Source organism: Cervus canadensis, chromosome 6, assembly GCF_019320065.1.
Source record: "Cervus canadensis isolate Bull #8, Minnesota chromosome 6, ASM1932006v1, whole genome shotgun sequence".
Lineage (NCBI taxonomy): Eukaryota > Metazoa > Chordata > Mammalia > Artiodactyla > Cervidae > Cervus > Cervus canadensis.
The window spans coordinates 7,874,275-7,896,635 of NC_057391.1; the positions used below are offsets into that span (position 1 = coordinate 7,874,275).

The 22,361-nt window shown below is 36.5% G+C and overlaps 1 protein-coding gene across 1 annotated transcript in view; it reads right to left on the minus strand.

Annotated features, from left to right (window-relative positions):
* WDR41 (WD repeat domain 41) overlaps positions 1 to 22,361 on the minus strand; it is a 43,593-nt gene that overhangs the window by 15,594 nt on the left and 5,638 nt on the right. The window contains exons 3-7 of the mRNA XM_043470720.1: positions 11,985 to 12,033; positions 10,639 to 10,770; positions 8,313 to 8,375; positions 7,435 to 7,546; positions 3,533 to 3,595 (exon numbers count right to left, since the gene is read on the minus strand). Coding sequence (XP_043326655.1) covers positions 3,533 to 3,595; positions 7,435 to 7,546; positions 8,313 to 8,375; positions 10,639 to 10,770; positions 11,985 to 12,033 — 419 coding nt within the window. The remainder of the gene's footprint in view (positions 1 to 3,532; positions 3,596 to 7,434; positions 7,547 to 8,312; positions 8,376 to 10,638; positions 10,771 to 11,984; positions 12,034 to 22,361) is intronic.

Below are 22,361 nucleotides of genomic sequence, written 5' to 3' on the forward strand. Positions count from 1 at the left end.
CAGTATTCTGGAGTGGGTAGGCATTCCCTTCAGGGGATCTTCCCAACCCAGGGATAGAACCCAAGTCTCCCACACTGCAGGAGGATTCCTTAGCATCTGAACCACCAGGGAAGCCCTATTTTAAGGCTAAGTAAAATGGAAATCCTCATTTTTAAGAATATTTGTATTTTTTATAAATTATTTTGAATAAAACCAACTTTAATTTCTTCCCTTTTTTAGATGATATTCTAATTTCTGTTGAGGCATCAATGTTATTTTTATTACTATTTGAATGAATTCACTAATTCATTCAATAAAAGCCTCTTTATTTGTTAGGAGAAAGATTAAGAAAGTTTCAGTCACCAAGGCACCAATATTCTGAAGGGGCGCGACAAAGAGAGACCAAAAGGCAAACGTAAGTTTTCAGAGCAGTAAGTTAAATGACAGACGTGAGATTATGAGAGCACACAGGTAAAACCCCTGGGAGGGGCGGTGTAAGGAAAGCAGGACTTCATCCTTGAAAAAAGAAATACTACAGCTGCGCTCTTAAAGAGTAAGCAGTACTGAGCCAGATTAAAGAGGACAATGAACTATGTGGTCAAGTCCAACACGGGTGACGAGAGAAAGGACGGCACAGAGGAGAGAACAAGCTCGGGCTGGGGGCTCAGGGAAACGAGGATTAGCAGCAGTGAGACAAGACTCGAGGGAAGCAGGGGGAGATCATGGAAGGCATGATCTGATATGCTGAAAGGCCTGGACTTCATCTTGTAGGCAACTGGTGACCTCACATTCACCCCTAGGGCAAAGATTTCTTTCATCTGGAGCAAAAAGGCGAGAAAAAATAAGGCTACATAAGTTTGTTTGTTTTTTTAATAAATCTAAATGTATTCAATTTAAAACCCTATACTTTTTTCCTGAGGTCATCTTCTTCATATTTTGTTGTTAAAAAGTTATTTTTTCAAAATGAGGGTGGTAAATGGTAGCTTATTTTGTTTCCAGTTTGGGGTTTTCAATGTTTTCACTAAACAAAACAAAAATTGGCAACTCTATGTTGATCTCCACAAGTCTGACTTTGGTACTAGTCAGAAACTTGAGAGTCCAGAAATAACTGATGTAGGCAACAGGAAGCCACTGACGCTCTGAAGCCTGCATTAGATGGATCCCTCTATCATCTGATAGAGAATGTATCCAGAAGCACTGAACTAGAGGAGAAAGCATTTGAGAAGCACTAAAACAGAGAAGGGAACGGCCATACCTAACCAGCCAACCAAGCAGGCTATATAATGGTGGATTAATTTCATTGGTATCCAAATTTTGATATGGATTCAGTCACAATATTTGTGCAACAATTTGCAAGTATCTTAAATATATGCAAATAGTCACATAAATTAGAAATGTAAGGGCTTCCCTGATGGCTCAGCAGGTGGGGAATCCGCCTGCAATGCAGGAGACACAGGAGGTACAGGTTCAATCTCTGGGTCAAGGAAATCCCCTGAAAAGGGAAGCGGCAACCTGCTCCAGTATTCTTGCCTGGAGAGCCCTCATGGACCAGGGTGGAGGAGCCTGGCGGGCTGCAGTCCAGGGGTTTGCGGAGCGTCAGACACGACTAAGCATGCAGGCGTGCTGAATAGGCATATGCTTAAAGAGATTTTATTTTACTTGCTACTAACTCTATCATGGGGTGATTGTATTTGGACACTCCGGGCATGCAGGCTCAATCATGTCTGACTCTCTTTTGTGACCCCGTGGGCTGTGGCCTGCCGGGCTCCTCTGTCTATGGGCTTCTCCGGGCAGGTATACTGGAGTGGACTGTCATTTTCTTCTATAGGGGATCTTCCTGACCCAGGGATCCAGCCTGGGCCTCCTGCGTGTCATGCATTGGCAGGCAGATTCTTTACCACTGAGCCACCTGGGAAGCCCTTTGGACATGCCACATTACATATATTTAGACATTTTACTAGTACTTCATCATTATCTGAATACAATAATCTTTCATAAATATTTATACTTTCAATGTGTTCTCCAGACAACAGCAATGGCTAAAATATAGTTTGAGCATTGTTAAGTACACATTCAAAAAAATAAATAGAGTAGAGGAACGAAAATAAGTCAGGAGACTATCACAACAGACCAACCAGGCAAAAGAGATGAGTACCTGAACAGAACAACACTAGTGAGATGGAAAGAAGTGGATCAAAATATTTAGAGCAGCCGCCCCCAAAGAATGGCCCCAGACCAACCACCTCAGCACTCCCAGCACATGTTAGAATGCAGACACTCAGGCCCCACTCCAAAGCTAGTGAACTAGAAACTCTGGGAGTAAGGCCCAGTATTTTGCGTTCTTAACAAGTCCTTCAGGTCATCCTCATGCACACTACATTTTGAAAACCACCGAATTAGAGTAAAACCAGCAAAACACAAGCAACTGATTAGCAACAAGAGGAAAACAGCAGGGAAAAGTGAAACATCTTTCCAGCACAATAAAAAACATGGGAAAACTGAATTTCTGCAAGGAAAAAAAAAAGAAAAAAAACACTACATTTTATCTTTAGAAGCTGCTTTATGAAAAGAAAGCATAAGCATTGGATCTAGAAAATTACTTCTCAGACATGACTACATAGGGAAAGTTCAGTTGAAGAAAGAAAAACTTGACTGCAAAGCAGCATAGCCTGCAGATAGCAGCTTACAAATGGTAAACCATTAGCTCATTTCTCACTGGCATTTGCAAACATGCAAACTGATGATCACAGTCAGTCTCGAGACTGGTCTCTAGAAGTAGCAGCACAAGTAATATCAAATGCCCTCGGGGCTTCATTAGACAAATTCCTCAAGAAAAAAGCAGGTTTTAAAAAGCAACTCCATCACTTCTCAGCACACGATTTTTATCCATAAGGTAATGAGCATAATAGGCTTGTCTTTTCTTTTTTTAAACTGCAGACTCCTGGCAGTAAATGAGTGAGCCAATAGTCAACGGTTAAGAGACTGGCCTTCAAATGGCATTTTTATAATCAGTTAGTACATTTACAACATTCCTCTTGTTCGCCCTCCTTCTGCCATCCCACTAATCTGAGGGAAATGGTTTAAACTCCCACCTTCCAATATAATGGGCCCTACGCTGGTTTCCTCAGGCAAAAACGCACAGCTCCTATCTTACTGAACTCTCATAACAATCCTCTTCCAAACCCAGCTTGTTTTTAGTTTTTAGAATGTTGGTAGTTGTTTTACGTATGTTAAAGTTTTTGCTGAGTGAGTGAGTGAGGGTGGGTCATCAACAGAGAGGACTGTGGAATGTAAATGGCCCTCTCCAGCAACAGAGGAGTGGGGTTACCTTGCCCACTTGCCTATGCTAGACCAAGTATGGTGCAAGAACCGACCTAACATCTTGAAAATGTCTCAGGCTCCATATCACTTCAATAATCCCAGGAGGCCAAGACTGGGGCAGGGAAAGGTGTCCTTTAAATAAAAAACTGAATTAGTCTTTCTAAAATGTTTACACAAGGCTAGTTTAAAATTTTAAAAAAGAAGAAATAAAGGGGGAAAAAATCATACTCACTCAGTTCTTTGCCAACTGCTGCCACAACACAGTTCTTAGGTATTTCAATCAAAGCACTGATCCCTTCAAAAACATATAAAACAAAAGTTAAACTATTTTCTTAATGGATTAGATCAAAAACATCTTCAGATTTATATTAGTCATTTCTTCAAAGGGGATGGTAACAATAAAGCTCACACAATTTGCTATATCACACTTGCATGTGAAAGTGACTTTGTGAAGTCAGTAAGATCTCTCGAAGGCTTTATTGATTTATTAAGGGTAGAAAATGCTCTTTGAATATTTGTACTATTGTGGCGAACTTATTTACCAGGGACCCCTTAAGATAATCATCATCGCCATTTACAAGATGACTAGCTCAAATGGAATACAAAATTGGCATTTTTCCTCAATGTAAATTTAAGAAGCCTGGGTGAACTCCCTGGCAGCAAATAAATGAGCCAACAGTCAACAGCTAAGAAAGTGGCCTTCAAATAGTATGTTTATAATCAACGAGTACATTTACAAAATCCCTTGTATTACTAGAATAATCAGATTCAACATTCCATCACATTTCACTTATTAAGCATACAGTGCTAAGTACATTTTTTATAGCTAAATCATGAAATGATTTTAGGATAACCACAACTTCTGTAACATATGTTATAATGATCACTTTTGTCAGCAAAAATTAAAGAATTCATGTGTTAGATTTAGAATTACCATATGTGTTGGCACAAAACTTGTTTATTAATGTTAACTTTTCCCTTATAAAATATATGTAATTTCTATATAGTAATTCATAACACATATGCTAATTGGGAAAATATTCTCATCTGCTTTACCTCCCCACTTGGGGAGTATTTCTGGCCAACATCTTTCCTCCACATAGGTCTTACCAACATGTTTTATGTTTTTCCATGGTCAAGGACAAGGTGTAGAGGGTAGAGGAGGAGAAACGGGAGCAGTAGTGTACAGGATAAAGTAGCAGAAGAGACAGGAGAGCAGGGGAAGGGGGAACAGCAGAGAATTCCAGATGCAAAAAACAGCTTGTTAAAAAATACTGATTACTTGTGAAATAAACTTACTATAAGCTCAATAATCCAGAAGTAGCAACTTAATACACAGAATCACAGAACATATTGTTGGAAAGGGCATGGATGTCCTGTTTTCTAGTCCAAGGCTCCTTCCATTTTATCATACTAAGATTATTTTTGCTTATTTCCAAATACATAACTGCCCCTAAAAGCCCTGCCAGTCCACAAATCAAGCAAGGCTTAGTGAAAGGAGTTTCATAAAATAAAGATCTAAGTACTGCTAACTACTTGGCATCTGGTAATTTGGAAAATCCAAATCACGAAAAGCTCACCAATGGCAACTTAAGGTCTTTTGAAAGCTTTCTAACTGACTTTCTCAAAGGTTTCTGCTATCTCTTACTAATAAACAGGGCAATACTGTGACTACTTACAGTGCAGTACTCAAAGTTAATGTGCAAAGGGAAGGGGAAGTGCAGTAACAGGTGATTATTTCCATTAACATGCAAAAGGTCCTTTTTAGCCCTGATTTCAGTATTTCACAACAAGTGTGCGTGCATGCTAAGTCACTTCAGTAGTGTCTGGTTCTTTGCAACCCTATGGACTGTAGCCTGCCTGGCCCTTCTGTTCATGGGATTCTCCAGGCAAGAATACTGGATTGGGTTGCCATGCCCTCCTCCTGGGGATCCTCCTGATCCAGGGATCAAACCCACACTCTTACGCCTCCTGCATTGGCAGGCGAGGTCTTTACCACTACAAACAAGATTACTGGTGATCAAGTGGTGAGCTGAGAAGTTAAACTATAAATCCTAGTAAGGTAGGGATTTGGTTTTATTAAGACATTATATTATTTTTCTAGTATTTTATAATACCCATGTGGCGATAAGCCAATAAAGCAGTGTATATTCAACTCACAGGGCTCCTACTACTCTAAGACAACAATAATATGCTTTAATAACACAGGCATAGCGTGGGGATATTTTGGGTTTGGTTCTTGACCAAAACAAAGCAATTATCACAGTAAAGCAAGTCACACAAATTTTTTAATTTCCCAGTGCGTATAATAGTAGTGAAAAAGCTGGCTTAAAACTCAACATTCAAAAAACTAAGATCATGGCATCCAGTCCCATCACTTCATGGCAAATAGATGGGGAAACAATGGAAACAGTGACAGACTTTATTTTCTTGGGCTCCAAAATCTCTGCAGATGGTGACTGCAGCCATGAAATTAAAAGATGCTTGCCCCTTGGAAGAAAAGCTGTGACCAACCTAGACAGCATATTAAAAAGCAGAGACATTACTTTTCTGACAAAGATTCCTTTAGCCAAAACTATGGTTTTTCCAGTAGTCATGTATGGATGTGAGAGTTGGACTATAAAGAAGACTGAGCACCAAAGAACTGATGCTTTTGAATTGTGGTGTTAGAGAAGACTCTTTAAGACTTACTTGGACAGCAAGGAGATCAAACCAGTCCATCCTAAAGGAAATCAGTCCTGACTATTCATTGGAAGGACTGATGCTAAAGCTGAAACTCCAATACTTTGGCCACCTGATGTGAAGAACTGACTCATTGGAAAAGACCCTGATGCTGGGAAAGATTGAAGGCAGGAGGAGAAGGGGACGACAGAGGATGAGATGGTTGGATGGCATCACTGACTCAATGGACATGAGTTTGAGCAGACTCCAGAAGTTGGTGATGGACAGGGAAGCCCAGCATGCTGCAGTGCATGGGGTCGCAAAGAGTCGGACATGACTGAGTGACTCAACTGAAAATAGTTGTTAACATTATACTGTCATCTATTAAACGTGCAATAGTATCATGTCTAAAAGATAAAGTATGTACCTTAATTGTAAAACACTTTATTGCTAGAAAAATATTAACCATTAGCTGAGCCTTTAGGCAGTCATTCTTTTTGCTGTTGGAGGCTGTGAAATATTACAAGAATTACCACCATGTGACAGAAACACAAAGTGAACAAATGCTGCTGGAAAAATGGTGCCAAAAGACTTGCATGATGCAGAGCTGCCACGAACAATCTGTAAAAAACGCATCATCTGCAAAGCCAAATAAAGTAAAGTGCAATAAAACAAGGTATGCCTGTATTCTTTCTAGGATGACCATGGGTTCATTTCATTACTTTTAGAAACAAAAATAGTTAATAGTGGATCACATGATTTTAAGGTTACTGTCATTTAAATTTACTCATTTACACTTAAATATTTTTACTCTGAGTAAATTTTTATTCTTTTAAGTTCCTTGATACCGATGTAAGTCAAAACTGATTTTTTTCTGAGAAAACAGAATTTGGTTTTTACATTTGCACATGAATGACATTTCCTTAGTAAAACCAACTGTAAAATGGGGGCATCCTTAGGACTCTATGCAAAGTCTGATGACCTACAAATGAAGAAAATATTTTTGTAAAGTCATAAAGATCTGCTGCCAAGTGTCAACAGGCTCATCAAACTCAGTTTAGGACATGGTCCAGGAACATGTAAGAAAAGGTTTTTCTTGTTCACTTTTGAGAAATTCTGTTAGAAGGGGTGAAGAAGCCAGAAGAAGGGGAACCTTTTCCTTCCAATTTGAAATGGAAATATATTTTACACAACTCTTCACCTGAATTGGAAAATATGGCTACATCTTATATTCAGAATTAAAAAGAAAAGCTCCTATATTACTATTGTGAACCTTTTCCTTCCAATTTGAAATGGAAATATATTTTACACAACCCTTCACCTGAATTGGAAAATATGGCTACATCTTATATTCAGAATTAAAAAGAAAAGTTCCTATATTACTATTGTATTCATGGAAAGTCTCTTTGAAGATTCACTGTGTCTTTATTTTAGAGTCTATCATGGTTCACAAGTACCTTGATTTGTTTTTACCTGTATCAGAAAGGTGACTTGTCTTACACAGAAGATCTAATTTTCGGTTCCACACACACAGGTCATTCCCACCAGAGAGCCAAACGTCTAGTCTCTGAAGAACAGCTAAACACTGCAAAATTCATGCAAAATATTTATCAGTTTAGAAATTCAAGCATTAAGTGGTTTTAAAATATGTCCACAAGTTGATACCCTTTCCCTTCAAGAGATCAGTAATCTTCAAAGTAAATGAGGAAACACTACTTCATTTTAGTAGTATCTTTCCCCAAGCCTGCTGAAATTATTGAAAAACAATGGCACTTTCTGAGAACATTTAAGGTAGTTTCTTCTATAGGAATGAAAGTAGCCAAGTCTTATCCAAGTTTGTTTCTCCAACATGAAGCAGAGTTTCTATCAATAATAAGCCCCAATTAGTATGTTTATAAAATGAACCTAAGAGTAGCCACAAAAGATTTTGTTCTGGAACTATGTAACGACTGCTAAATTATGATTTTACAGAAAACAGACAGTGAGGCAGGAATAGCTCCATGTTTCAATTTTAAAGTTAAAACAGAGAAGAAAAAAAAAAAGACTAGCTACTGCCATATCACTTGGAAAGTAGTATCCCTTCCTAGAATTACCTACTAGAAACATACTAGGTACTACCTTTTTCCTTATCTTACTATAGAGATTCACCTCTTGTTCTAATTTAAAATTCAAACATTCTAGCATTTAATATACATACTCCCCAAAATCTAGACTTAGAAGAATCAAATGACTGTAGGTATGAGTAGAAGAAATAATTTTTAAAACCTACAAAGATAATTTCATCTAAATCATTAGATAACTTTTTCTGAATAAAAAGATTATTACCATAAAATATCTGATTAAGATTTTACCTTTACAGTAGACTGGAAGCATGACACTTTCTGAACTTGTCTACCAGTATCACAATCCCATTCCTAAATTTATGTTAAGAAATAATTTCTAAGCAGAATTTCAAAAACTTAATTATGAGATAACTTTTATAATTATTAATACAAATATTATACATTTTATGTAGAAAATATATAAAGCATAAAGTATTTTGTGTTTATACTACTACAAAAATCAACTTAGCATAGCAAGCTTATAATCTAAAATAAGTTTTGATGTAAATTTTACTACAAAACCATTTGAAAATACCAACAGAATGAATGTCTGAATATCAAATCTTTATAAAGCATTAAATATTGCACTATAAAAAATTTAACTTTTACTCTCCAAAACAGTCTATCATAATCTAATAAACACTGAACATAAAATATTTATACTAAAAACTATCACATCCATTAATTAACATTAACTGAAAGCTCCCTCAATGTGCCCGGCATGATTTTACTAGTTATCTTAATTCAAAGAAGACAGTAACCAAATACCTATATCCATATTTAAAATAATTTCAAGACCTCTCATAAAAGGTCCAAGATTAGTCTGACTTAAGGAGCATAATGATTTTCAAATTTTTCATACCATTTCCTATGGTAAGATAGACATTTTATATGAGAACACATTTACATATAAATATATATACACATACAAATATGGACTCATAAAATTAAAATTTGACCAAAGAAAAAATCTACCCTCAGCATTTAATTAATGAAGTTATTTAATAGCAAATACCCAAGCATGTAAATTTAAAATCCATTTGAATAAATGGAAGTACTAACAAAGCAACCTGAAATTATTTTTAACAAGAAAAGTCATTCAGCAAAGGAAATTACTCTATTTTAGCACTCACAGTTAAAGTTTATACTGATATTGTCCCAGCTACCCATGTCTGTACTGTAATAGTAATTTTAACAATTATCTCTAAATAGTATTCTAGTACCTTAGGAGCAGTCTAATAAAAAGAATTTTATATTCTATTTTTGCAGAGATTATACTGATACTGAAAACAAACAAAAAAGAGTTTTAGTCCATAAAATAACACGTGCCTCAACAGAACAATGGTAGTACACCTACTGTGACCTAAACATACTAAGTGCGTTTTATGCCCCTGATTGTGCAACACTGTAATCACCACACTATGTCATTTTATCTCCACCTAAATCTTTTCGTGAATTTCTACCCCCTACTGGCAATCTGTCTAAAAATCACTTCAACTGACAAGCTTATGTAAAGTGTGTCATAAAGTACGTCTTAGTTCTACAGAAGCCTAAGAAACACCTACAGCTTTGGGCTTACTCCAAAACTCAACTTCACTAAGACCTGAAGTTATTTAAATAGAATTCTCAGATAAGCACAGACTTTTTAAAGCTAATCTATGACACCTTAAAAAAAAAAAAAAGCAATGAAAGATTATCTATAGCACGCAGCTATAGCCTTCATAGATTAAATTCCTCCTACAAATATAAAAAGGCTAAGTTTGTTTAAGAAAAATATTTTATGAAAGCAGTATCACATAGTGATTCAGAGCTCTGACTCTGCAGTCAGACTACTGCCTTTGGCCCTATACAGGCTGCATGAACTTGGGCCATTTACTTAACCTCTCTGTGCCTCTCTTTTCTTATTTATAAATGAAAATAATAAAAATATTTATTATAAGGGTTAAATGGGTTAATAAATGCAAAACAGAACAATGCCTGGCACATACATGCAATTTATAAAACATTACTATGGCTGTTACATCTTAAATTTTCAACTAAAAGTATAACGAGGGAAGGTAATTTACATTTTTTCATTGTTTTAAAATACTGAATATATAAAACACTGAGCACATGGTAATTCACTTTTCTGCCAGCCTTGGATTGTCAGAAGGTTCTTATGGGTTGGGACTATTAAGTTTCTTTTGCGGTACAATGAGCATATAAGAAAATGTGAATTATTCTCCAGTTCAACTCATCTTTGTTTCTCTAAATTGAAAAGCAAACTGAGATGATAAATATTTTTAAGTCTACATTCTTCCATTTCCTCCATCTTTTGTAATTTATATAAAGCTGGGAAGAACAGCTTTAGTTATGGAGTTTCCATCAACAATAAGCCTTAACTTGCTACTTCCAGTCTAATTCTTTTTAGACATCTAATACTTTTAATAAGAAGTGTCTTATGAAGGCTAGAACAAAACCATTTTTGCTAAATCATGAATGTACAGACAGGCCTCAAGAGGATAAGACTAATAATGTATGTACTGGTCCCTTGGATCACCACAGCTATTTCATTTGGTTCTAGATTTAAGGATATAATAACTGTTCTATCAGCAGAGGCCGTCAAGATCAGCTGATTTTTTTCTTCACAAGTTTCCAAACAAGGCAATGTAATAATAGCTGTTATCTTTTGAGTGTGTCCACTGAATTCCAAAAGTTTTTCTCCTGTCTGAAATATCAATAAAAATGTTAATAGTACTTTATATTTTATAACTTATATTTAAATAACAACATCAAGCAAAACCACCAGGTAGAAAATACATACATTTCATTTGAAATTACTTAGATTTTATAATTTAAGCAATACGATCTAAACAGATACTAACAGAGTAGGCTTAAACAATTTTAAATATTTTCTAATAGAAAATAACAGATTGTTGTAGGAAACTTTAACGAATACTCTTTCCATATGGTTTTAAGGTTATAATTATGTAAGTTAAGTATAAAATATCAGTAACTTAGCAGGGAAAATATAGGGAGTCTTCATTATCCAAATATTTATTATCTCCATCTTACAACATTGCAGAAGAAAATAAAAGCCCACATAACAGTAACAATTGGACATATATATCCAGTAATATATCAACCACTCATAAAGTCAGTATTGACTCTATTTCTAATTAACATCAACAGCTAGTCCCACCCATCCAATGTCTTCATCCATCAGTCTCTCATTGACTTCCCAAGTAGTAAATACAAAAATGCAATGTAACTATAACATAAATTTCAAATCTCTCCAAGGTTGCAGGATTTCATGATGTATGTGATGAATGTAATGTTAAACTGTGTCCATCACAGGCAAAGCCATTGAAAAATGAGGATCTGATGGAGTCAGACTAGCTAACAGTCCAAACAAGGGTGAGTAGATAAATGCTTCAAAAGAGAATACTTTGAGAATCCAAGGATTAGGAAGAGAGGACCTAGAGAAATTTGGTAAAGCCTTAAATATTAAAAAAATAATAATAATAAACCTTTTAATACATTACTATTAAAGTGAAACATGGGAAGAATACTATGCTGTCAACAATTTAGAAAAATTCAGAAAAAATTGTCAATTTGGAAAAAACTGTCTCACAGAAATCAACACCTGATTCATTTTCAGAATCAGTACCCAGCTGCTAACTTAAATTTTGCTTAATTAAAATTAAGACATTTATTTCCATAATTTAGCATTTGTTTCTCAGAAAAAAATCTTAAATAAAAAACTCTACTATGAAACATTGGTCCTCATTTTAAACGAATTCATCCTAAGCAGCCTTTTTCAAACATTAATTCAGCTCAGTCTACCAACATGCAGGCTTATCTCCAGGTAATGTTTATGAATACATACTCAACTATAGAGTCATGTCTTTGTTACATAATCCACATAGAATCAATACACACCTGGGCATTCCACACAACTACAATTCCATCATCACCAGCAGATGCAAATCTGGTTAGAGAAAAAAGGTTAAGAAAAAAAAAATCACTGATGACTTTTAAGTGCTAAAATTACTAAGACTAATCAGACCTTAGGGACTTCCCTGGTGGTCCAGTGGATAAGACTCCTCGCTCCCAATGCAGGGGGCCTGGGTTCAATCCCTGGTTGGGCAACTAGACCCCACGTGCCACAACTAAGAGTTTACATGCCACAACGAAGGCCTGACGCAGTCAAATAAATAAGAATAAAATTTTTAAAAAAGAATTACCACACTTTATTAATAGTATTCTGACTTAATCAAGGCACATTAAGTTCTTTAAGCCAACTTAATAAATCTTTATAGAATACTTTCTAATTTTTATGTCGGGTACTGAAAATCCAAGAATGAATAAGACCATTCAGAGAGTTATAATGAATAAACTGCTAGACTAAGAATAAGGGAGATCTATAAACGATCTTTAAAGCCCTTCCTTTAAAATTGTATGATTAAACCCTGAAGTGACATGAAACCGAGCTGAGGAAAAGCTACAGTGACAGGAAGTGATATTCCAGGAGTAGACCAAAGGAATCATGTCCTTAGATTCCTTATTTTCTAGGTAAAAGCATCTAGATATTTTAACTCTACTGTATTTAAAGCCAGTATCTCTCAGTTCTGTGGTCTTTCCTGTGGTCAGCTCTGTTCCTCTCAGTTCTGTGGTCTTTCCCCATAAATATCGTGTCCTTTGATTTGGAAAGTTTGGTTTCTGTTTTGGGGTTTTTTTTAATGAATATGCTTGAAAAAGGTAAAGGTAAGTTTGCTTCTTGGCATGAAAAAGGAATTGTAATGAACTAAATTATAGCTTTTCTCTACTCTTTACCATCCATTGACTACAGATGAAAAAACAACCATCTATATTTTGTAGAGTAGAAGATAACCATGATACAAACACTATCAAGAAAAATAATTTGTACAGGATTATTCATCACAATGGCTGAATTATAATAAAATCAAGATAGCCTTGTTCCTAAGCAGTGTCCCAACACAGTGGTATACAGTAGTCACACTGTAACCGTGTCAGCTGATTTGTTAATAATGTACTACACGGGTGTGTAAGTAACTCATGGTGAATCAAAATCGATTCAAAGTTGTTCTCCTAATACCACTTTTTATTCACTTGAATTCAAGGTCTGCTTTTCTGAATGGGAAAGAAGGAAGAGGTATTATTGAGAGCCAGCTATGAACTGCATCTGGTTATGGTTAATAACCATTAATAAATGGTACTCCACGAGCAGCTATGGTGTTTAGAAAATGTGTACTTTCATTCAAGATTGTTAGCGTGTTTTCACAAAAATCTGGGCATGCCTTAAACATCTTCATTAAAGTAAACACTGTTAGCTGTGTGTGCGCCATTGGGAGAAAAGTAGAGAACTGATACTTGAGGACACAAAAACTATTAATGCTTTGGCCCTGAGAGTCTCTGTTATATTGAATTTTACCCTACAGAGATCCATATAATCTCCCTACTTCAGTCATATAACACTTTCCTTAACACTCCAAACTGAGCTTCAAGTTCAAATTTCTCATGCTCAGTTTCAAAGCCTCATACATAGCTATTGTCCTCTCTGGTTCTGATAATTCCCCTACTCAGTACCTGCTGCAGAACCTTTTGATTACATCTTCTACTGCAGGAGCTAAGAGATTATCCAGGAGATGGGAAATTGGCCTAATAGAGTCTGACAGAGTTCATTAGTAACTTTTAATAAAGAACTACTTATCTTTTTAAGAGAAAGGACCTTTTAAAATGTCTTAGTTAACTAGACAGAAACCATACAAAGAATTATTTTTAAACCCATACATAACATTTATTCTGTTTTCAAAATGAAATATATAAAAGATATGGAGACTAAAATGAAAACAATTTTATGTTTAAGAACAATTACTTATGCTTAATTACACAGACTGTCTGAATCAGAATACAAAGCAATGCCCTAAGCATCAGAAATACTGCTGGGTGTCAATCTTTAACAGCTTATGTTTCTAGGGCTATTGATTTCTTTTTACTTGTACCATGATGATGGGGAGGGCAGAACTCAAGGTCTTAAGATTTCTTTGATATAAAATACCAATTTCTATTGATTCTTGAAACTCTTATAATTGCTTTTCTCCCTTTTAGAAGAGTACAGGTTTAAAATATACTTTTTTCTAGCCCTGATTTTTAACTTCTCATTACTGCTTTATCATGTCTGAATTTCATGACTTCACAATGAGAGATGATTGAACGGTTGAGAGTTTAGAAATGAGATACAGAGCATTTCATCTCAAACTTTAATTCAATCAGTGGTGAACAAAAGTTAAATCTAAACAATGCTCAGTCTAAACAATGCTCAATAGTAATGTATGAATCCACAGCCCATTGTTTTCTTTTTATTGTTCAGAGGCCAATTATCCAGTTTGTGTATTATTCAGGCTTTTCAATTCTCATATTCTATTGCCCCCCCTTTTTCTGCCGTTCCAGTATTTATTATTACCTGCTCTAAAGAGGAAACATGAAACTTTAAAACACAAACCAGTTTGACTTTGCTACATACCAGTACCAGCCATAAAATAACTAATAAAGGGATGGAAGATCATTCACAAATGACAATTATCCATTCTCCTAGCGTGGATAACTGAAAACTAGCAGCAGTGTATCAGCTTATCTTAAATCAGTTTATCCTCATCAGTCAAGCACACACTCTGCTACTGCTGCGTCGCTTCAGTCGTGTCCGACCCAGTGCGACCCCACAGACGGCAGCCCGCCAGGCTCCCCCGTCCCTGGGATTCTCCAGGCGAGAACACTGGAGTGGGTTGCCATTTCCTTCTCCAAGCACACATTCTAGCCATCTCCAAATGAGAAATGAAAATTCAATCTAAGAATCCCTAACAGTAAGATACACTGTAACTATGAAAAGAAGTAAGGAACAATAAAAGAAGTAATTAAATGCCAATAATGTTTAATATAGTCAATGGAAGAAAAAACAGGGGCTATACTGCCATACAATAATATACAAAAAAACTTTTTAAACACTTTAAATTAATAGAACCCAAAGATTCAAGTCTAAAGTTAAGAGTTTAAGAGAGATCCTTCTTTACTGATACACACACAATAGTAAGATTTCATATCATTTGTTAGAGAAATGCCAAAATCAATTATATGTGGTTCTTATTTCAAGATCGTAAAACTCAGTGATTGTTTAGAAATGTACTAAAGAAATATAAGACATCAGCTGTAAGACATACTATTATTTTATGTACTATTAAGGAAAAATGCTGTTAGTTATAAATGAAAGACACCAATTATACGATGTATCCAAATTATAGAGATGTTTCAGTACCAAAAATAGGCTTTTTAGAATCAATGAAATTTAGTAATTATCATATTTATTTATCTTTCCAATATGGCACTTTCCAGTCTAACACATTTCTGATTACCTCTAGCAGGTTTAAAGGACTAAAGAAATAGTCCTTGTTTCTTGGCATGAAAAAAGGGCTGTAATGAACTAAATTATAGCTTTTCTCTACCATGCATTCACTACATGGCAAAAAAACAATCATCTGTATTTTGTAGAGTAGAAGACAATCATGGATAGCTCAGCAAAAGTACTCTCTTTCTTGCCAACTGTGGGTTGAAAGTACAGCAAAAGTTCACGAAGATTTGTATAAAATAAAGTATTTCCACAAGTAATTCCTATGGCCATCACTTAAGTGCTTATTTAATAGTTCTTATTCAGAAGAATTTATTTTAATTAAATCAAAGGTGCTACAGATTCAAATATAATCTTGAAGGACATTAAAAAAGATAACCCATAAACCTGAACATAAACTTTCCTGTATTCAATATTTATATAACCATAAAGCACTGGAAAAATTAAAATAGAGTATTATTATGACAATGCAGAAGTACCCTTCCACCAAATCCACAAGTACTTTCTAATCATAAAGCAACTAAAATAGTATACAGTTTTTATAATACAGTAAAGTTGAAAAATGCTAATACAATATCAGAAACCAGACAAAAGTAAAAAATAACAAAATGTTCATTTAAAATAAACCTTTGCTTACGTTAATGCTAGAATTACTTGAAGAAAATTAGAGAAGTTTGTAGACAGAAACTTGTAAGAGAAGCTGAAGGCAACTTCAAAGCATTTTCAGGAACCATAGATATTGATGTTGCTGACTCTTTCATGATCTACTCTAGCATCAAAAAATTTTTCCCTTGACTAAGTAACACAAAGTGTCGGACTCAACTGAGCGACTAAGCACAAGCACATGTATTTAATTAACACAATTCTAATATAACATATATAATTCTAATATAAACATCTATCAAATAGAATAAATATGGAAAAATCCCATAGTTCCCACAGTTATTTGCAAGGGTAAAATCTTTGATAAGCTTTCCCCTCCCCCAAATCATAAAGTTAAACTACATCAAGTTTATAAGTATTAGAATACAAAAAAATCTGTGTGACTTAAATTAGTGGGAAACTACAACACTCTGAGCTCAAATACCTGTGAAGGAACTTCTATTAGAGAAATATCCTTGGCCTCTCTGTCCCACTGAGTAATACATAACTCAGGGTGAAAATCAGGAAACCCACTGTGGTTGTATACCAAAGCTACATCCTTTAATCCAGCTTTTTGCTAGCTGGATTGCTAGCTAGTAATCCAGCTATTAAGCTGATGGGTACATGTCTATGTGTGTGATTCCTGCTTCTAATAATACCAAAGAAAAAATATGCTGAAACAAAAATAGCTTTTAAATTGGAGGTTTTTCCTCTATATATCAAATATATATCATTTTAAACTGCTCATTATGAAGAATTTAAATATATATAAAAGTGAGAACAGTATAACAGAAATCTCTAGTACTCATCACGTCTTCAATAATTATCAATTTATAACCAATGTTTCATCTGTACCACAGTCAATACCCGCCCCCCTGCAGATTATTTTGATGCAAATCCCAGTCACCATATTTCATTTCATCAATAAATACTTCAATATATATTTACATCACAACTAAAGTTAACATGTAATTCCTTAACGTCACCACAATGTAATCAAATTTGTCTCACAATGTTTTTTAAGTATATTAGAAGTAAGATCTAGTGAAAAGTGAAAGTTGGACGCTCAGTTGCGTCCAGCTCTTTGCGACCCCACAGAGAATACAGTCCATGAATAAGGCTCATGTACTGCAACTGACTGATATATCTCTAAAGTCTCTCTTATTTTATTGATTCTTTCTTCATATATTTTTTTCCGTGTAATTAAGCATTTGTCTTCAGAGTTCTCACAGTCTGGATTTTGTTAGCTACCTTCTTGTGTTGTCATTTGATATGCATCTGTGTCCTTTGTGTTTCTAGTAAACTGAGACATCTAGAGACTTAATCATAACTTGATAAGACTACTTCATTAGGAGTTTATATACCCAAATACAATTTCTGGCAATCGTGTGTGTGTGTGTGTGTGTGTGTGTGTGTGTGTGATGTTAACAGCTATCAATAAGCATTGCCTAAATCTGTTATTCTATTAGAGATGGCAAAATAATAGTCAAATTCTATGATTCTTCCTAGCTTGAATTCTTCTATAAAGAAAATGTCCTCTCATCAAACATTGCTGATCTCAAGATGGAGTTTGTATAGAAAGGCAGTATAGATCTTGACTTGCAGATACCCCTTCAAGACAGGACTAGCTGCCCAGTTATAAGGAATGTGGTTAATCTGCCTTCAGGTGTTGACTTCAGAGTCCATTTTGGCTTTCAAGCTGAAGTTAAACTATCTCTTTGGAGAAGGAAATGGCAACCCACTCCAGTATTCTTGCCTGGAGAATCCCATGGACAGAGGAGCCTGGCAGGCTATGGTCCATGGGTTCGTAGAGTCGGACGTGACTGAAGCAACTAAGCACGCATTCAAACTATCTCAGCTGGCCCCCAGTCCCAGGTGGGCTGGGGTGGAAGCCAGGAAGGTGGTGGAAGCCAGGGCACATTTCTGGATGACCCTCAGCCAATGTCCAAGCAATGCAGGTTAAACAGTCCTAGTTATTTCCATAATGCAGGACCATCTGAAGAGCATTCTTTCCTCCAGAGCTCCATACTGGGCTTACAGACTTGGTCAGATCTGCATCACAGCTTGAGATGGCTCCCCTAGTCCAATCCTGCGTCTTCCCTTCTTTTCCTTTCCTTCCCCTTCTTCCCTTTCCTTTCGGATTTCTAGCAATCCTTTTTCATGCTTAACTCCATTTTATTGTCTACTTCCCAGGGAACTGAGGTATTAGAAAGAAACTAAGAATATCTTTAGGAAGATATTCATTTTCTTAAAGATGTAACATATTGTTCACTGTTAGTAAATTATCAAACTGTACTGTTTGTCTAGATCCCTGTGAATGTATAGCTTCACAGTCATCCTAGGGGTACACTCTGTCTCCAGCCTGGCATTTCATGGGTCATCTGATTCTTTTCCAGTCATGATCACCATCCTACATAACCTTGTCTGTTTCCTGGAGAAGCAAGGGATGGTCAAATGAGCAACAGAGAAAACTATTCTTAAAATGTGTTATGAACTCAGTTTAGTTTAATGTGTAAAATGCCAGAGTATTACATGCAATTTTAGCACAGTCCATTTTTTGGAAGACTCTTGCTGAGGCTTAGCCTTCTTTAGTGATCTCCCAATCAATATGACCCTCACTTCATGTTCAAAAAATACTAAAGAAGAAAAGAAAAGGCAGCTGTCTGTTAGGTTATACAGGATTTATTTGGTATCTTCAAAAACCAATCTGAGAAAATTTTCCACTCACTGGTTTTAGCTGAGCCACCGAGAAAACAAGAAAATCCTTCTGCAAAATTCTCAATAAAATGATATTATCTAAAGACCTGAAGCGTGAAACCTGGATTACAACAGTTGACCAAAAATCCAGAATGTGATGTCCATAAAAACTAAATAAAAACGTAAAAGGAATAATGACATAATATTTAAAAACTGGAAAGGTATCTCTGTAATTTGACAATGCATAAATAATGTACATATGTAATGGTAAAGCTATATATGAACTATGTAAACTACTAAGAATGAAAACATTGCACTCTTCTGTTTATAACAGTTAACGTTTGCATATTTTTTATGTATTTCTTGCCAATAATGACTCTTTCAGGTTTTTTTAAGGTACACTACAGAATTAAATTTTTTCAAACAAAAGAGATCAAAAGTTCTTCAGGTCTGCAACTGAGTGAAAAACTTCATACCTAATTACATGCAAATTCTGACATAGTCATGACTTAAAGACAAAGAAGTAAATGTGGTTCATATAGATATGTTCACCTGACTGCAAAAGCCAAAAAAGTTGGCCTTTTTAAAAAATCTATTCTAGACATTTAGATTCACTGTGGTATACAATAAACATGACCACCAATCTCCCTCCCTGTATCTACCACCTTCTGCAACAGGATTTAGTTGCTTCTCCCATCAAGAGATGAAGTTCATTTATCAACTTACTGAATTCATGCCAGCTTCTGCCTTGCTTTAACCAATGAAACAGCAGCAAACATACTGGAAATAGACTTGAAGAGTTTTACACTGGGGCTTGCCCTTTTACTAGTATTTATATTCCATTTCTATCGAAATAGCACTCGAGCAACCACATGGAGAGATCCCCGGTCATCCCAGCTGAGACCACTCTAAACCTGCCAACCCCAACCCATCCACCAGGTGACCACATAGGCATACATGAATGTAAACAAGATCAGCTGATCCTGGCACAGACAACAGAACCCATCAAGCTGGGCCTACCCACATGTCACCCCACGAAATAGAGACATAAATTGTGTTTGCTTCTGTTGCTGTTGTTCAGTTGCTCAGTTGTTCTCCAACTTTTGTGACCCCATGGACTGGAGCAAACCTGGCTTCCCTGTCCTTCACTATCTCCCAGAGTTTGCCCAAATTCATGTCCATTGAGTCAGTGATGCCATCCAACCATCTCAACCCCTGCCACCCACTTCTCCTTCTGCCCTCAATCTGTCCCAGCATCTGAGTCTTTTCCAACGAGTTGTCTCTTCCCATCAGGTGGAGCTTCAGCATCAGTCCTTCTAATGAGTACTCAGGGTTGATTCCTTTAAGACTGACTGGCTGGATCTCCTTGCAGTCCAAGGGACTTTCAAGAGTCTTCTCCAACACCACAGTTCAAAAGCATCAATTCTTTGGCACTCAGTCTTCTTTATGGCCCAACTTTCACTCCATACATGACTACAGGAAAAACCATAGCTCTGACCATACGGAGCTTTGCTGGCAAAGTGATGTCTCTGCTTTTTAGCACACTGCCTAGGTTTTTCACAACTTTTCTTCCAAAGAGCATGCGTCTTTTAATTTCATGGCTGCAGTCACTGTTTGGGCTGATATTTGACAATGGCAATAGATAACTCATATTCTCTTCTATAGCTCTGTACTATTGACAAAACATTTACTACATCACTGAATAACTGAAGTATACACAAGTGGTAAAGAACCTGCCTGCCAATGCAGGAGATATAAGAGATGCAGGTTTGATCCCTGGGTCAGAAAGATCCCCTGGAGAAGGGCATGACAACACACTTCAGTATTCTTGCCTGGAGAATCCCATGGACTGAGGAGCCTGGCAGGCTACAGTCCATCGGGTCACAGAGTCAGGCACAACTAAAGTGATTTAGCCCTCACACAAGCACCACACTGGGAAAATGCAATCAAGTATCAGTATCTGTACAATGATCATTACTCTACGAGATGGCCTTTTCTTCAGATTCTTCAAACTATGTAATAAGAATAGTCAAGAAGACATTTTGCAGGATAGCAATCAACATGAAATCTTAAAACCTGAGGAGCATGTGTTCATACAGTAATTTGGCTAGACTTGTCCCTGGTTTCTAAAGGAGAGCTGGGTCCCTCAGACCTCACCTGAGTTTATGCTAATGAGATGCCTCATGGTGGACCCTTAGACAATGTAAGGATGGGGACTGGCCGTGTGGGAAATATGAACCATGTAATCAGGGGTTTGGGACTTTGAGCCATGGGATATCATCCTGACCTCCCAACCTGGGGGCTCAGGGAGGGGACGACAGGTAGAGAAGGACTGGAAATTGAATTCAGTCATGTGGCAAGTAAGTGAAATAATCATTCCCATGTAATAAAACCCCAATAAAAATTCTGGACACCCAAAGTTTGAGGGAGCCTCCTCATTGCTGATACACACTGATACACTGAAAGGGGGATGTGTCCTGAGGACACAGAAACCTTGCATTCAGTATCCCTCTAGACCTTACTCTTTGTATCTCTTCATTTGGCTAGCCCCAACCATATTCTCTGTAATAATACAGATGGCTAACAAACACATGAAAAGATGTTCAACATCACTCATTATCAGAGAAATTCAATTCAAAACCACAATGAGGTACCATCTCACGCCAGTCAGAATGGCTGCTATCAAAAAGTCTACAAACAATAAACGCTGGAGAGGGTGTAAAGAAAAGGGAACCCTCTTAAACAGTTGGTGGGAATGCAAACTAGTACAGCCACTATGGAGAACAGTGTGGAGATTCCTTAAAAAAACTGGAAATAGAACTGCCATATGACCCAGCAATCCCACTGCTGGGCATACGCACTGAGGAAAGAGACACGTGTACCCCAATGTTCATGGCAGCGCTGTTTATAATAGCCAGGACATGGAAGCAACCTAGATGTCCATCAGCAGACGAATGGGTAAGGAAGCTGTGGTGCATACACACAATGGAATATTACTCAGCCATTAAAAAGAATGCATTTGAATCAGTTCTAATGAGGTGGATGAAACTGGAGCCTATTGTACAGAGCGAAGTAAGTCAGAAAGAAAAACACTAATATAGTATATTAGTGCATATATATGGAATTTAGAAAGATAGTAACAAATGACCCTATATGTGAGACAGCAAAAGAGACACAGATATTCTCTGTGGGAGAAGGTGAGGGTGGGATGATTTGAGAGAATAGCACTGAAACAAGTATATTACCATATGTGAAATGATCACCAGTCCAAATTTGATGCATGAAACGGGGCACTCAGAGCTGGCACACTGGGATGACCCAGAGGGATGGGATGGGGAGGGAGGTGGGAGGGGGGTTCAGGATGGGGGACACATGTACATCCATGGCGAATTCATGTCAGTGTATGGCAAAATACTACTACAATACTGTAAAGTAATTAGCCTCCAATTAAAATTAATTAATTTTCTAAAAACTGTAATCATAAATATAGTGCTTTCCTGAGTTCTGTTAGTCATTCTAGAGAATTATCAAACCTGAGGGGGGAGTGGGAATTTGTA